Source organism: Ustilaginoidea virens, chromosome 1 (genome assembly GCF_000687475.1).
Source record: "Ustilaginoidea virens chromosome 1, complete sequence".
In the NCBI taxonomy this organism is placed as follows: domain Eukaryota; kingdom Fungi; phylum Ascomycota; class Sordariomycetes; order Hypocreales; family Clavicipitaceae; genus Ustilaginoidea; species Ustilaginoidea virens.
Window position 1 is genome coordinate 5727594 of NC_057316.1, and position 16081 is coordinate 5743674.

The 16081-nt window shown below is 46.7% G+C and overlaps 1 protein-coding gene across 1 annotated transcript; it reads right to left on the bottom strand.

The window, feature by feature from the left end:
• Nucleotides 1-969: 969 nt before the first annotated feature.
• UV8b_01310 (uncharacterized protein) lies at nt 970-4445 on the bottom strand (the record flags this gene model as incomplete). Its single annotated transcript, XM_043138808.1, has 4 exons — nt 970-3741; nt 3852-3986; nt 4137-4151; nt 4224-4445. 4 exons carry the CDS (start codon nt 4443-4445, stop codon nt 970-972), a joined length of 3144 nt encoding a protein of 1047 aa, XP_042994742.1.
• Nucleotides 4446-16081: the final 11636 nt, after the last annotated feature.

Sequence of the window (16081 nt, forward strand, 5' to 3'; positions counted from 1 at the left end):
AGGGGATCGATCGGCCGTGCCTTTTTTTGTTTTTCCCTTTCTTTCTTATTTCTGACAGATGACGCCAATGTGTGAATAACCATGAACTTTGATGCTTGGAGGGCTGCAGTGTCTTTTTTCTTCTTTTTTTTTAATTCTTTGCTTTCATTTTGGTCTTTTTTTTTTCTCTTTTTTTTCCTTGGAAAAAAAAAAGACTGCTGCTTCTTAGAGTGCTGTAGATGAGGCTGACCAGAAAGCGGCGGCGCAGAGAATCAAGACTCAATGTTCACGGACACGTGGCGGTAAACACGGCCACCGAGGAGAGTTGCCCCAGACAGCGTGCTGTCATGGCATGGCATGGCATGGCATGGCGTGTTTGTTTCGTGTTCTGTGTGATTGTGTTTGTGTTGTGTGTGTTTTGCCAGGCGGCTACAAAGACGGTCCGCTGAACGGACCGCGCCGGTGGGATGCACCGCCGAGTAGAGCGCACAACGCTGATCTGTCACGCCGTGCAGCCGTCTCTGGCAGAAACGGCGCGTCTGGCTAGGCAGCCCCGACGGCGGTTTGGTCTGGTCTCTTGGTTCTCGACTTGGGGTCTTGCTCTGGTGGAGTCATCATGTTATATTACTTCTACGGATCCGTGTAATACCTAGGCAGTGAGAAAAGACGAAAAAGGAGCTTTAGCTAGCTACAAGACGAAGAAGTAGAAAAGAGAAAGAAGAAGAAAAAATAAACGAAAAATAAAAAAAACAAGAAACAAAAAACAGACTCGGTTAGAGGCGGACGGTTGCGTCGCCTCCGAGTGTGAATGCGGGGGGGGCTGACTTTCGGCAGAGCAAGAGGTCTATGGAAAAACGGGTGGCTGCAGATGGCGATGAGAAAAAGGAGGATACATCGTGTGCGGATGGTCGGAAGGGCAAGTCCGGGGGGCCAAAGAGGGGGGGGGGGGGGGGGGGGGGGTTGGAGGGGGTCTGTCCGACATGCCGTCAGTCAGACATCAGACGCGAGCCAGCTGGGCGATTCGTCGTAGTCAAAGTGCCAGCCCTCGTCGCCGTCGAGGCTGAGCTGCGCTCCGCTGCGGACCAGGTCCTGCATGACGTCGGCCGGGATGGCGTCCAGGTCCAGGTCCGCCGACGCGTTGGCTGCGTGGCGGCGGGCGTCCTCGTCGGCGGCGGCGGGGTCCAGGCGCGCCGCGGCGTCTTTGAGCCGGCGGATGCGCCGGGGCCGTTGGCCGAGGCTGGCGTCGCGGGTGGACCGCTGCATCCTCTCGTACTCGGGCAGCAGGGGGTCGTCGGGGCTGCACGAGGCGTGGGCGGCGAGGCAGTACAGCCCCGTCAGGGGGTACTTGGGCCCCTGGACGGCGCCGATGGTGGGGTTCGGGTGCAGGGACAGCTGCCGCGAGAGGAGGAACCTCTCCCGCGAGTACTGCGCGATGGAAGGCGTCTCGCGTGTGGTGCCGCCACGGCCGGGGCTGGTGCTGCCGGTGCTGCCGGTGCTGCCGGTGCTGCCGCCGGTGCTGCTTGGCGGCGGCGGCGGCGGCGGTGGTTCGGGGTGGGGGGTAAACGGCTGGGGGCGGCGGATCCGCCGATTCGTCCCGGGCAGCTTGACAAAGTGCTCTTCGAGCGCGTCCCGCTTGTCAATGGACAGCAAAAAGACGCGGCCGGTGGCGTCGCCGATGGCGAGCTTGGACAGGTCCGGGGAGAAGGCGCCGCAGGATATGGGGCCCGGCGCTTCGAGGAGGTTCCCAATCAGGGGCCGGTGCCGGCGCCGCACGTTCCACACCTTGACGACGCCGTCGCTGGATCCCGTGTAGAACCGGTCCGCGGTGCTGCCCCACGCGGTGAACTTGACGCCCGTGTCTTCCTTTTCTCGGTCGCACGTGAAGTCGTCCAACGGGTAGCCGTGCTTGAGGACGTGGATCGGGCGGTCTCCCTGCGCCGTGTCCCAGACGTAGATTCGCCCGTCGGTGCACCCGGCCGTGATGTAGGCGTGGAGCAGGGAGTTGGGCATGATGGTGAGCTCGTTGACGTCCGAGGCCGGGCAGTCGAGCTTCTGGACCTCGCTGTACGCTCCGTCGTCCCTCTCGCCGTCCAGCTGAAACAGGTGAATGTTTGTCCGGGTTCCGGCCTCGACAAGGAGCCCCGACGGCGAGGTGGCGACGACGAACCGGGGCAGCCAAGGGTGCCATATGATCTCAAACACGTTGGCCGTGGTCATGGTCAAGACGGGCACCTGACACCGCCTTGCCGCGTCCCAGAGGAAAATCTCGCCGGAATGGAACTTGTCCTCCGGGATGTCGGCATCGTCGTGCGTGAAGCTACGGGGCGAGTAGCCTATTGCCAGCAGATGCTGCGTGCCCGGGGCGCGACCCCAATGCATTGTCGCCGGGACGTAGGCCCACTTGTCCGAGCCTGCGGCGTCGTTCCTCGTGCATGACACGGTATGGTACGGACTGTCCTGCACGTTGTCCGCGTCGACGGTGTATACGCGGATGGCGGCCGTGGGCACATCGGCAGCGGTGGCGACTCGCCCTGACCCGTCCTTGGCAGCCGCGACGAAGTTGACGTTTCCTTGGTGGGGCCAGGTGGCTGTGACCACCATGGAATCTCCGGATAAGTCCCACACCTTGACCGTGCGGTCAAAGCTCGACGTGAAGGCACGGCCCGTTGCCTTGTCGTAGTCTGTGGCTACGACGGACGAGTAGAGCCAAGGGTCTTGGCTCTGACGCATAGCCTCGGTCGAGTTCTCCCCCTTGTCGACCGCTGGTCGCGGGATTCTGTGATCGGGAAGCGCTTGCAGCACGCCACGCTTGGTCGAATAGAGCAGCAGGTTGCCGGGCTTGTTGTATTGCTGGTTGTGCGCGTCCGAGTGAGCGGTCGTGCCGCACATGACCTTGTCGCCGGGAAGCCAGGACATGGCAGAGATGTCCCCGGCGCAGTTGGTGAACTCGGCAATGACTTGGAGCTCGTCTTCGTGGCACACCTTGAACTGGTTCTGAAAGTTCTCGTAGTTTCGCATCCGGCCAAAGCCAGCGTTGCCTTCCGTCTCTCGAGCCAAGAGCAAGGCAGGGACTCGGTTGACCCGTCGGTTGGGAGCACGGCCCTGGAGGTTGGTCTTCTCCAGGGACAGAACCCGAGGGCTTCCAGAGCAAAGCGTGTTGGAACGGAGGTCGGACAAGAAGTTCCAGACGTCCCCACGAGTCCGCCCGCTGATGGAGTCGCCAATCACATTGGGAACGGTAACAACGGGCAGCTGGTTTAGAATCCGCACCAAGCCTGCCTTGGTCTTGGGTATGCCATACATGCAGAAAGTCTTCTCCACAATCTCCACCATTTGCGCGACTTCACGCGGGCTGAAATCGACGTGGTAGGGGACCGACAGTCCCGCGCCATTTGTCGGTAGGGGGATGCGAGCCTTGATGCCACGGGCTATCTCGCCGCGGGTCTTGGAATCCAGGTAGGGCTTTGCTTTGAGAAAAGTCCAGCGATCTCCTGCCGGGGTATTTTCGTCAAGCTTGGCTGCTCGATGGAGTCTTTGCCTCAACGGTGCCCGAGGCCTGGGTATCTGACTCGACGTGGTTGTGTCGAGATCCGCAGGGGGACGAGGACGCGGGCAACGTTGACTTTGAGCTGCGGGCAGCGGCAGTGTCGGCGGCGACGGTAGTAGTAGTGGCCGTGACGGTATAGGGACGGGTTGTGCTGGCAGGTGGGCAAGGGGCATTGACGGCGTGAGCTCAAGCTTTGGTTTGACCTGGCGATATCGCTGTTGGGGGGGGGTGGGAAGGGGGAGAGAAATTGGCACTGGTTAGCACAGGGCAGTTCAATTGACTTGTCGTGTTGGTGCTGGGGAGGAGCCATTGTGGTTGACCGTACAGGCTGGGCTGCCAGCTGTTGCACCACCGGTGCAGCGCGGTCCTCGAAATCAGCCACGACCTGATTAGAGAGGACGATGTCGCCCAGATCGCCCTTTTGGAGAAGCGGCGAGCTCTTGAACAACGTCTTGACCGTCTGTAAACCACACACAAATCACCACCATTGTTAGCCTGGTCCCCAGGAACGCCCTCGGCCTCGCCCTCGCACACGCACACGCACACGCACACCAAACACCAAACACCAAACACGAGCAAGCGGGCAAGAGGCATTGCCTCGTTTCCATACCTGGACAGCAATATCCTCCACGCGGTACTCGTCAGCTGGCAGCCATTGGACAGCCTTGACAATGAGCGGCATCAGGTGCTCACGTACCCAAGACTTCAGCTCCGGCGACTTCTCCATGTCGCCAATCTCGACGCGTCGTTTCTTGGCGGGAGGCCCGTCTGAGAGCAGCACCGGGCCATGGTGCTTCACCGGCACTATGACGGCGCGTGACGTCGGGCTTGCTGCTGGCGATAGAGGCGTCGCCGGAGGTTCATCGAGGGTAAGGTCAATCACCACTCGAGGAGCTGTCGCCGTCAAAGCCAAGCTCATGGGGAAGGGATTCCGCACACGAGTCGCGGCCAAGTCTCCCAGAAGTCGTGCAGCAGGCAAGCACAACCCCTAGGCAGAGAAGCTGCGACGCGTTTTTCCTCGATAAGGCCTTCACGTCCTGCTCCCCGGGTTGTCTTTTTGAGTCTTTTATGGGCGAGAACACGCTCGCTGCTGGGCGTCGTCAACTCGCGATGCGCCTCGCCGGACGGGCTTCACGGGCTTCACGGGCTTCACGCGTTGGCCTTGTCCTGGTGGAGGGGCGTTTGCTAGGCAGGTAGGCAGGTAAGCAGGTAGGTAGGTAGATAGAAGGTGGGTGGGTAATAATAGCAGGGAAAAGGGTGAAAAGTCTAAGCCTAGGCAGTAATAACACTATGGCCTTGAGAATGCGATTACGTAAGCGGTCTAAGGGGAGGGGCGGATAAACTGATTCTCCGGGTATTATAACCTAACTAGAAAGTAGGCTAAGCTCAAACCAGAAAACGCAAACAGGGCTTTCGGGCAAAAGCAAAAAAACAAGCCTAAAATATAAAGTGAATTCTAAACTTGAAGTTGTCGCAATTCCTTAAATGAAAAAAACGGCATTTAAACAAAGAAAAAGGCTCGGCATTCTATTTCCCGTCATTTGCATTGTCTCGATTATATAGTCGTTGGGTTGGACTTGAAGTTATTTGGATTAGCAGCTAGAGTTACCGCTTTAGACACAGTAATAATATCTTGCTTTTTACGTGCTAGCATTTAGTTGTTTTAAGTTACTAAATTAAATATAAGTTTATAATATAAATATCTTTATCAAGATAATTCATAATTTTATTTTATTTTTTATATTACATAACTTAAAGCGGTATTTACCTTTGTTCCTTATATTTTCTGCCCCACTTTAAATTTGTTGGTGTCATATCAAGGGGTACCTAGTTGTACGTAGGGTTGCGCGCGTGGTATCAAGTACCGTGAGGTCACCGGTCAAAGGTATGATTACTTCTTTGATTATGACTGACTAACTAAGAGGAAAGAAAGGAAGCAAAAGAGTAATTACACGATGTGGCCTTTTTGTGTGTACTGCTGTCATATGCATCGGCGCAGTCGGGCCGGGCTGCCCGCGTGCCCTACCGGGCTTAGGGGTAAAGGGGCAAAAGGGGCTAAAGTGGCCATATCGTGCGTATCGGGTGTGCGCGGCATATCTGTCGCAATATGCCCAATTGGTGCCCAATTAGGCACCTTACGACAGCGATTCCGACACTGGCAGCTTCTCTCTTTATAGAAGCAAACATCGGAATCGCTATAATGTAAGGCGCACATATAGAAAGAAAAGTGCGGCGCGGTCTCGGCAGGTTATGCTACCGATAACGCCATCGCGCCGCGCGGCCGGCTTATACAGGCTTATACCGTACAGCCGGTATGTTGAATATCGCAGAAAAGGGGCAGCAGTAAATATAGGAAAAACGGCCGCATTGAACACAATATTAAACATAGGAAAATCCACATACTTGCTACTCATTATATCACTAATACCTTCTAAATGCAGTCAGACATTGACCGGCCTCTTTACCCACCCTTCCATACGTATAACAGCCTGATTTCGGTCGATAAAGGTTTTAAGGGCTTTATTAGGCGTTCCCTTAGTTATTATATTAGCGAGATTATCATTCCTATTGATCTAATAGATCTTATAAATCTCCCGGCGCTTGTATGACTATCGTAAGGCCATAATATCTATTATGAGCCTCTTTTCCTTAGTAGTACCTAGCTTAATAAGACATTTGTATAGCGAAAACGAATTTATATATATAACCGTGGGGATCTTCGGCAATCCCAGCCTGCTAGTAATCATATTGAGGGTCGTGCCTATTGCGTATGCGATATCGACCCCTTGCACTATACTATATAGCTCCAAAGCAAGTGCGCTATGTATTACCCGCTTGCTCTTTATAGAGCTATAAGTAATGATATTACCGGTCAGCTGGAAGGCATTATCTATAGTATCTGCCTCATTCCCTAGCATAATCACGTAACTAATCTAGGAGCTTAAATCTTTATTATTGGCAAAGGATCCGTCAATAAATATAAAGATCTTAGCTGTAGTAAGGGCCAAATTGATGTACCGTAAGCCACAATCCTAGTTATCGCGCTGCCATTAAAGGCGCTTATTTAACCTCGCGATATCCTTAGGGTTAGGCTATTGATATTATGCCGCGATAGATAGGTCGAAAGACGCCTCAGGCTGGCAGACCGTAGCTACGTAAGCACCGCGAGCACGTTATTCGATATAATTATACTAGGCCGTGGGCGCATTCTTATCGATAGTCGCGATCTTCTTACTTTAACCTTTCTAGCGTAATATCATACCGTCAGCATTGGCCGTCAGTATATACCTATTAAATATTAGGGGTATAGTTAGTGATAGCTTCGTCTTAGGCTTGGCGTTAAAGCCTGCCTTAGTAAGCTCTAATTCCTCCTATTGGAAGAAGGTATTATCACTAAGTCTAAGGGTATCGTTAGTCTATATACCCACGATACCAAAGCATATGGTAGTATCGCGGTCAGGAACGTCAGTATAGTTAATATTGCTAATGCGGTCAGTATCGTCATTACCGGCGGATATTAGCAAATAGGGGTCATAGGTTAATATAGTTATGCCTAACTTCTCGCGATGGTGCCGAAAGTATATTGCCCACTAGTGGGTGCCTGCCTCAGCTATTCTGTATAGTAGCTTAACTACTTCTATGATCGTATTATCGGGGTATTAATATGCTATTTACTTAGGTAGCTTAGCGATAATTAAATGATTGAGGGTTATAGAAGATTGCATATAAGCCTGCGTGATATTATATATCCAAAGGAATAGGCTGTGAGAGCGTTATAGTAATAGGGCTAATAATATAAGTAGCCGTTGATTAGCCCGTTAGATTGTAGGGGACTAAGTTAATATCAATTGCTTTTCATCATTACTATGACCTTATATAATGAGTCGTGATTTCTCATATGGCGTATCTATGCCTTTACCCTTAATCTCTCGTACTATACGTAAGTTAAATAGATGTTAGGCTCTATATTTACTAATATCAAAGGTAACGAATCTGAATATATTATAGGCCTATAATGCTTCAATTTCTGTATAATCTGACTGCTTAAAAGGGTCTCTAGGGGTCGTAATCTTGCCTTCCTGGCGTAATTAGCTAGCAAGCTATAGGTCGGCTTGCTTTTTGGCGGTTAGGAAAGAGGCGTTAATAATGGTATTAGAAGCGATAGTATTAACGAGAGCCTCTTCTTAGTCCTTATTGATTATAATGTTGGATACCACCTTTGCTGGTGATATTGGCCTAGCTTGATCAGGGCTAGTGGCTGGCGATGGATATATCGCGGCTGCAGGTGTTATCGCGGCTGGAGGTGCGGCTGTAGCCGGTATCCTAACTTCTAGCCTGCTAGGGCGGGCCGGGCCTTCGGGATAGATAATATCTTTGGGATCGGTATTACGGTCGGGGTCGTGGTTATATAGCTTGACGACCGTTGATCGGAACTTAATAGGGCTATATGGCATTTGCACGATATAGGTCTTACCTTTAAGGCTGATTAGCCGGTATAGCCTATGCTATCTACCCTTTTCTCTCTATACCCGTATATCGGACTATAGGGGTAGTTGGTGGATAGGCCATATATTCGGGCCGTTTTATTAGGCGAGGGTATTGCGAACCTGTCGCTTAGTAAGGCATTTCCTAGCTTCGTTAGTAGCCTTTCGTAATGTTAAGGCATATTATAATACTGATATACTAGGGGGTGAATTATCTGTGAGTTAGGGATACGCTCTAAAGACTAGTAATATGGGTATGAGGCCGTTAGGCCTAGCAGAATCATTAACGGCTTTAATAGCTAGCTATAGTTTCTATTCCCTTATTAATAGGTCGCCTACTTCTTTATTGACGATAGTATAGGCTCTGCGTAATAGGGCGTAGTATCTCTCGACTTTACTAATATTGTGGTGGGCTTCGATGGGGATTTCATCCATATTGATAGAGAAAAGCCGGGCATTATAATGGAATTTAGCAGAGGCGAAGTTGGGTCCGGTATCGTAAACTATCTAATCTAGCGGGCCAAAGTAAGTATCGATCTAGTATTTTTTGAGGGTATTCTAGACGTCTCGGGCCTTCTATCTTTATGGATCGAGGAACCTAACTGCCTGGAAGCTTATTGTAGCATTTACGATATATAATATCGGCCGATTATTAATATGAAGGATGTCGACGATAATTTCATAATTAAATTAGCTAGTATCGTCATCCTTAAGGGTGAATTTAAACCAGTTAGGTGCCTTTGCGTTCATCTGGTATTAATAGCATATATAGGTAATACTCTCGATAATATTGCGGTCAATATCGTTATAACCAGCCCGTTAAAGTAATTTAGAGAGCCTATTGATAGAGGGGTGCCCAAATCGACGATAAAGCTAATAGATTTCCTATAATAAGAGGTAGAAGGCAGTAGTATCTATAGCATTAAGAATCCACTATAGATATCCCTATTTCCTAATAATTAGAACCTTAATATCCCCTTTGATAAGCAAGTTATTAATATTATCCAGCTTTATGCCCATCCTATCCATATCTATAATAGAATAGAGAAAGGGGGTATTACTATTAAGAACGTGGAAGGGGATATTACTAAATATCGTTAGGATATTCAATATACTAGAAGATATGGCAGAGCCTGCTCTAAAATTAATAGTATACTGCTTATCCGTTGACTCAATCGTTAGAGATTTTATCACTCTTATTAGGGCTCTTGCTTGCCCTATGCCTGCTATAAATAGGCTGGAGGCGCCAGTATCTAGGAGGATTCCGCGGAAGGTATAGTTACTATAACGTTCTTCTTCTAGAAAGGCAGAACTTAGTGAGGGCATTCGGAAAGGGTTAATTTATAGGAAGGCATATCGGCATAATTCATCTTATAAGGCTTGCAATATCTCGATTGATAAAGAAGGTAGCGGTTCTATTTGCGTAGGGGCTAAGAAATACTGAGTGGCTATGAATTATAGTGCGATAGCATCCTCTATATCCTAATATGTAACCCCTGCCATTATGACTTCAATATCTTCAATAATATTATCAAAATCAGTATCTTTAAGGGCTTAGTCGGCAGTCCCTTTATATTCCTATAGGAAAATGCGGAATTTCTTATTATTAGGAGCGGTCTAGTTAGAGCGGTTCTTTAGCTATCGTGCCTTTAATTCTTATTGCTCTTTATCAGTATGGTTGGATAACTAATATCTTAATTTATTGCAAACGAAGCATCTTTTTTGATGGGGCCTAACTAAAAAGGCGCGATTCTATTATTACTATTAAGGGGGTCTGTATCGTTGGGGGCGTTAATACCGGTTGTGGGATTAACTATATCTACGATCTATAAATAATGCTATATTATTATTAATATCGTTATTATCTTAATGTTATTATTGAAGGAAATGATGCTATTAATTCGTATGAATTGACTTATAGATAGAGAGGGATTGCCGTAGGTTAGCGGCGAGGCCTTCGAATATAGAAGCATGGCGATATATAGCCTAGCTATACTTAGGGGTATCCCTTATAGCGTTAAGCACTTACCGATAAAGCTCTATATTAGCTATAAAGGGGGGAAAAAGACTATAATATAGGCGCTAAAGTTCCTTTAGTAGGATATTAAGGCATTCTAGCTTTAACTTATTAGGATGTTTCGCGATAATTGATTAGAGCGTTATTCTATTCTAATAATGCAAATAGAATTGCTTTATGCTCTCATTTTCGAAGTGGCTCTTGACTTTATAGACTATATTGTCAAAAGTAAGGGTATTACGAATGCGTTCGATATTATCGAAGTAGTATATCTTAGCATTGCCGATTAGTATGATTTGAAAAGCTTTAGCGAATGTATAATCGGGTAGTCCTAGAAGGCGGTACTTACTCTTAAAGGATACTACCTTTAGTATAAAGAAGTTATCTATTTTGCCGCTATATCTATCCTCTATACGATAGCTATATAAAAGGTCAGATATTGTTAAAATCCTATAGTAGCCTACTAGGCTGCTGGCCTTATGCCCTACTGGCCTACTAACCTTCTGGCCCTTATACCGCCTCTTAGACTTACGGTAGTCTTACCAACCTTAGGCCTTTGCCTTTTACCTTAGGATTTTCAGTAGATTATTTACTATATATCAAGTAAGGTAGGCCTTGCTAAAAAGGTGTGGCATTGCTAAATTAGCGTGGTGGGCCTACTAGTGTGGTGGCGGCCTACTAGTGTGGTGGCTAGTCCACTAGTGTGGTGGGTAGTCACTAGCGTGGTGGCTAGTTACTAGTGTGGTGACTAGTTACTAGTGCGGTGGTTAGGGTGGTTGGAAAGGCTGGATATAGTGGGGCTGCTGACGTATTATATACGTGGCATAGCGAGTATTACGGGGAGCTTTCTTACTGGCTACCTTGGATGCCTGGGCCCACCCCTCCTTCGTGTATATATAGGATAGCTTTTCCCCTTCTTTCTAGATAGTAGAAGGGCAGCACAATCGAGTCTGTTAATGCACTATATGCCTCTTAACTTCCACCTTCCCTGCGTTTCTGGTTATCTTATATTTGCCTTGCCTTTACACTTGCCTTGCTTTATAGCACTTGTATAGTCTTAGGACTTGGTGAAAAATCTAGTATTTATACTAAGATTAGTTCACAGGTCGCAGACAGTCTTGTGCCATCTAGCTAGCTAGTAAGGCTCTGCTTTTATAGTGACCTTGAAAATTGCAATAGGTTATGAGCCCGGGTTCTTACTTCTTTGTTTTAACCCTACCTTTTTGTGTTCACCCCTTAGTCTCTTTTGCTTATTAGTACTACTAATATAGCTATCCTTTGGTATTTTCGGCTTACCCTTATTAACTTCGGCTTACCTATTATCACCTTTGGCTTACCCTTATTACCTATGGTATTACCCTGCGGCAATCAACGGCGTACCTAACGGCAACTTACGGCGTAACCTCACGGCACTTTTAGCGTAACCTTACGTTATTTTCGGCGTAACCTACGGCACCTACGGATTTTATAGTGTGATATCTACCATACTATACCACTGTATAACACCTTTGCACCTAGTGTACGACACCTACTGCACTGTACGGCACCTGTTATACTCTCCTACTTATAGCACTTTTGGTACGGCACTTACGGCACCTTTTATATTACGGCACCTATAGCACCCACGGCACCCACGGCACCTACGGCACCTACGGCACCTACGGCACCTACGGCACTTACGGCACCTTTATATTACGGCACCATATAAGCACCTTGAATACCAACGCTATAATACGGACTTGCACAACGCCTACGGCATCTGTGCTTTTTTATATTGAGACCGGCCGCTATAATCTGCGGTTATCTTTTATAGTAGGCTACTAGCCACTATATTTATTCGACTATTTTTACTAGCTATTTTACCAGTTACTCGACTATTTTGCTAGCTATTTAGCTAGTTATTCCTCTGCTAATTATTCCTCTGTTATTACAACTATCGGCACCATTTTTCAACGGATTTTTAAACCCTTCTTGCCCACTATAGCAGAGTCAGGATCCTATAAGGTCCCTGAATCCGATACTGAAGTTGATACTAATGCACAGCTACAGCTAGATATAGACGATATGAAATCTCAGATGAATATACTAACTGACCTTATACAGGGCTTAGTTACTAGGCAAAATAACAACACCCAGGCTACCCAGGCTACTAATAAGAAGCCTACTAAAGCCACTGAAGCTGGACCTTCTACTAGGACGACTACTACTAAAGATAATGATGATAGTGAAGCTGACGTTATGGAAATCGACCAACCTTCTACCCCTATAAAATATAAGGGTAAAGAGCCTATTTATATAACGCCACCAACAACAACTATTACCAACCAAATTAGTGATGGGGCTATTAAAGAATTAGCGAAGACTGCCAACCGCTTTAAGGAATCTCAAAAGCTAAAAAGCCCCTATAATTTCGACCAGTGGAAGCAGGCCCTTACTATACAACTTAGGGCCTTTAAAATAGCTAACTTTGTTAACGACCCCTCTATAGCAAGGCACTTTGATGAGTCTGAGCAGGCACTTCTACTACTAATGCTAAAGAATAGCTGTGGTGAAGAAGCTGCAGAGGCTATAGACTGGTGTAATGACCTAGAGGAAGCCTACCTTCTGCTAGTAGCCCAGTACTGCCACTCACCAGAAGTACAGCGGGCACACTTATACCCTACCTTTTATACCCTTACCTTTACCGGTTATAAAGGCACTTTGGAGGCATTTAACAGCGAATTTAATAGCTATATTTCTCGCCTCAGAATTTTAGGTTCTAAGATCGACTCTTTCGACCAAGTTAACCAGTATCTATAGGCTGTAGAGGGGGTATTTACCCGCTGGACGGAACGCCAACGCTCTATGATTAGGGCTTATAGTGCCCAAGGTGTTATTAACAGTAGCAAATTTAACCTCTAGTATTTTATGGTTGACCTACTAGAAGAACAGCGTTCTAAAGGGTCTAATAAGGTGGCTGCTAATAATAACCCTAAGCAGCTTAAGGCTTCCAAGGACTCTAAGAATAAAGGGTCTACTAATGCCGCTTCTACTAATAATAGTAAGAATAATTCTACTAATAATAGGAAAAAGAAGCAGTAATAGAAGAAGAAACAGGACTCTAGCAGTAATCAGCAAGATGTTAAGGCCTTTATTATAGGCAACTATAATACCCAGGATACTAATATATCTTATTCTTCTTCCACTATATCCACTGATAACCAGCCCTTAGCTATAAGCTATAGTGCTAAATCAGGCGGCAGGACCCCGAAGGATGCCCTCCTTTACGATACAGGCTCCACTTATCATATTGTTAATGATAAGAAACATTTCACCACTTTTCACCACTTTGAGAAAGATGATAAGCCTGTAATTACTACTGGTGGTGGCCCTATTTCCCCTACTGGTTGGGGCACAGCACGATTTACTGTGCTACAGGGCGTTAATCCTACGAAATAAGGTATTATAGAGCTCAAAAATGCCCTATATATTCCTACCTTGGATATTAACATTATTAGCGGTGTAAAGCATTATGCCGCTAAAGGGGTACTAATTAAAAATCAGCTTTGGTCAGCAAGCCGTAAATGCATCGGCATTTTTAACTTTGAAAAATACGGCTTTTTCCTTCCACAGAAAGGAATAGACACACCACTGCTACATCAACCTTGTAGTCATTATACTACTACTAATAGTATAGTAGTAGAGGTCCCCAGTCCTACTAACCCTGCTGATTATAGTGATCCTGAGGATACCACTATTACCCCCGTTCCTACTACTGCGACTAGTAAGGAACCTGTAGAGGCTACTAGCCCTACTACCCAACCTTCCGCTATTACGACTAGCGAAGACCCTGTAGAGGTTACTAACCCTACTCCTGCCCCTATAGCTGCTGATATAGAATATCAGAAGCTATTACAATTAGCCGGCATTTGGCATGTACGGCTAGGGCATATAGGTATTCAGCTGCTTAAAAAGACCTGTGCTAATACCCCTGGTCTACCTAACCTTAATAAGGTTAAAGATGCTGATTTTCGCTGCCTAGCCTGTATATAGGCTAAGAAGGTTAGAAGACCTTCTAAAGATGCGATTCCAAATCCAGCTAAATGCCTGGATATTATAGAAGGTGATACTTTTGCTATATCACCTATGCCATATAACAAACGACCTGTTGCCCTTATATTAGTAGACAGAAAATCCCGATTCCGCTGGCTTTACTTACTACCTAATAGGGAAGGCACTGTTGTATTTAAAGCATTACAGAGCTTTATACAGAGCCTACAGGTCAGATATGGCAAAACGCCTGTTGAATTCCACTATGATGGTGGAAATGAAATCAACAAAATGCTTAGTGATTGGCTTATCGAACAAGGCATAACTTTTAATACATCTTGCCCCTATATTCACGAACAAAACGGCCTAGCTGAGCGGTCCATTAGGGTTATAGCTGATAGACTACGTGCTACTATGGCCTGGTCAAGGCTACCATCTAACCTCTGGTCTGCTGTAATTACTGGCGTTGTTATGCTAGTAAATATAACAGCTGTTACTAACAGACCTTCTAGCCCCTATCAGGAGCTACTAAAGGATTACGACCAGATAACACCGGAGCACTATCCTGACCTTATTAACCTTAGGGCTATTGGAGCAGCTATTGAAGTGCTTATACCACACGAAAAGCGTGTAAAAAGCCGCAAATTAGCGCCCCGTACCGAGCCTGGTAGGCTCCTTGCCACTCTAGGTAATAATACCTACCTGGTCTACCTTCTAAAAAAAAAGGTTGTTACTAAAACAACTTTTATAACCTTTATCTACCAAAATGAAGGTATTGGCCCTATTTCTAATGGCCTGGAAGGAGACTTTCATAGAGGGCAAAATATAGGTTCAGAGGGGGTATCTAGCAGAGAACCTGCCATTTTACTGGATGACCTAAAAAGCATTCCTGACCCTACTAACTCTACTAACCTTACTAACATTACTGACACTAATGTTATACCGGATGACCTGGAAAGCATACCGGACCCTACTAATACTAGCGTTATTAACACTAATGCTACCTTGGATAACCGTCCTATAATACAGTCCCCGGCTACGGCAAAGGATGACCTTATAGATATCCTTACTAGCCTTAATCCTACCGATATTGCTAGCCCTGCTGGCCCTGCTGGCCCTGTTGGCCCTGCTGGCCCTGTTGGCCCTACTGGCCCTGCTGGCCCTGCTATACCTGCGGGCCCTACTAACCCTACTAGCCCTACCGACTTATTCCCTAATCAGGATTTATACCACCTGATATGGGATTCCTGCTATAAAGCGAAGCGTAAGCTTGCTAAAAATGCTGACGGCACGCCAAATAGCTGGAAGGATGTGCTACAAAGCCCTGAAAAAGACCTTTGGATAAAGGCCTTATTTAAGGAATTTGAGCAGTTATTGGATACTAAAGTCTTCCAATTTATTCCTAAGTCTAGCGTTCCTATTGATAGGAAAATTATACGCAATAGGCCTGTTTTTCGGGTTAAAAAGGATGATAATAATCAGCCTATAAAATATAAGGCTAGATTAGTTGTCAAGGGTTTTATGCAAGTCGAAGGAAAGGACTTTCAGCATACCTATGCTTCTACCTCTATCCCACCTACCTGGAGGGTTATACTGGCTTTGGCTGCTAGTAATAACTGGGAAATAGAGCAAATTGACTTTATAGGCGCTTTTCTAAATAGCGAACTTTCTGAGACTATTTATATGGATATTCCTGATGGATTCCTTGAATTTACGGAAAGTTTACTAACTGATAGCAAGCTTTGGTCTAATATACAGCGCCAATAGCTACTAACTTTACTTAAAGAAGCTGGCTTTGACCCTTCTATAAAGCAAGCTATTTTATTAAAGAAGGCCCTATACGGACTAAAACAAGCACCCCGCGAATGGCAACACCGGCTAAAAGACCTGATTTCTAGTGAAGGCTTCTTACCTTTAGCCTTTGATGCTGCCGTCTTTTATAATAAGCAAACCAGCACCTTTATCGTTACTTATGTTGACGATTGCCTATTAGTTGGTCCAAATATAACTTATATTAACCAGCTA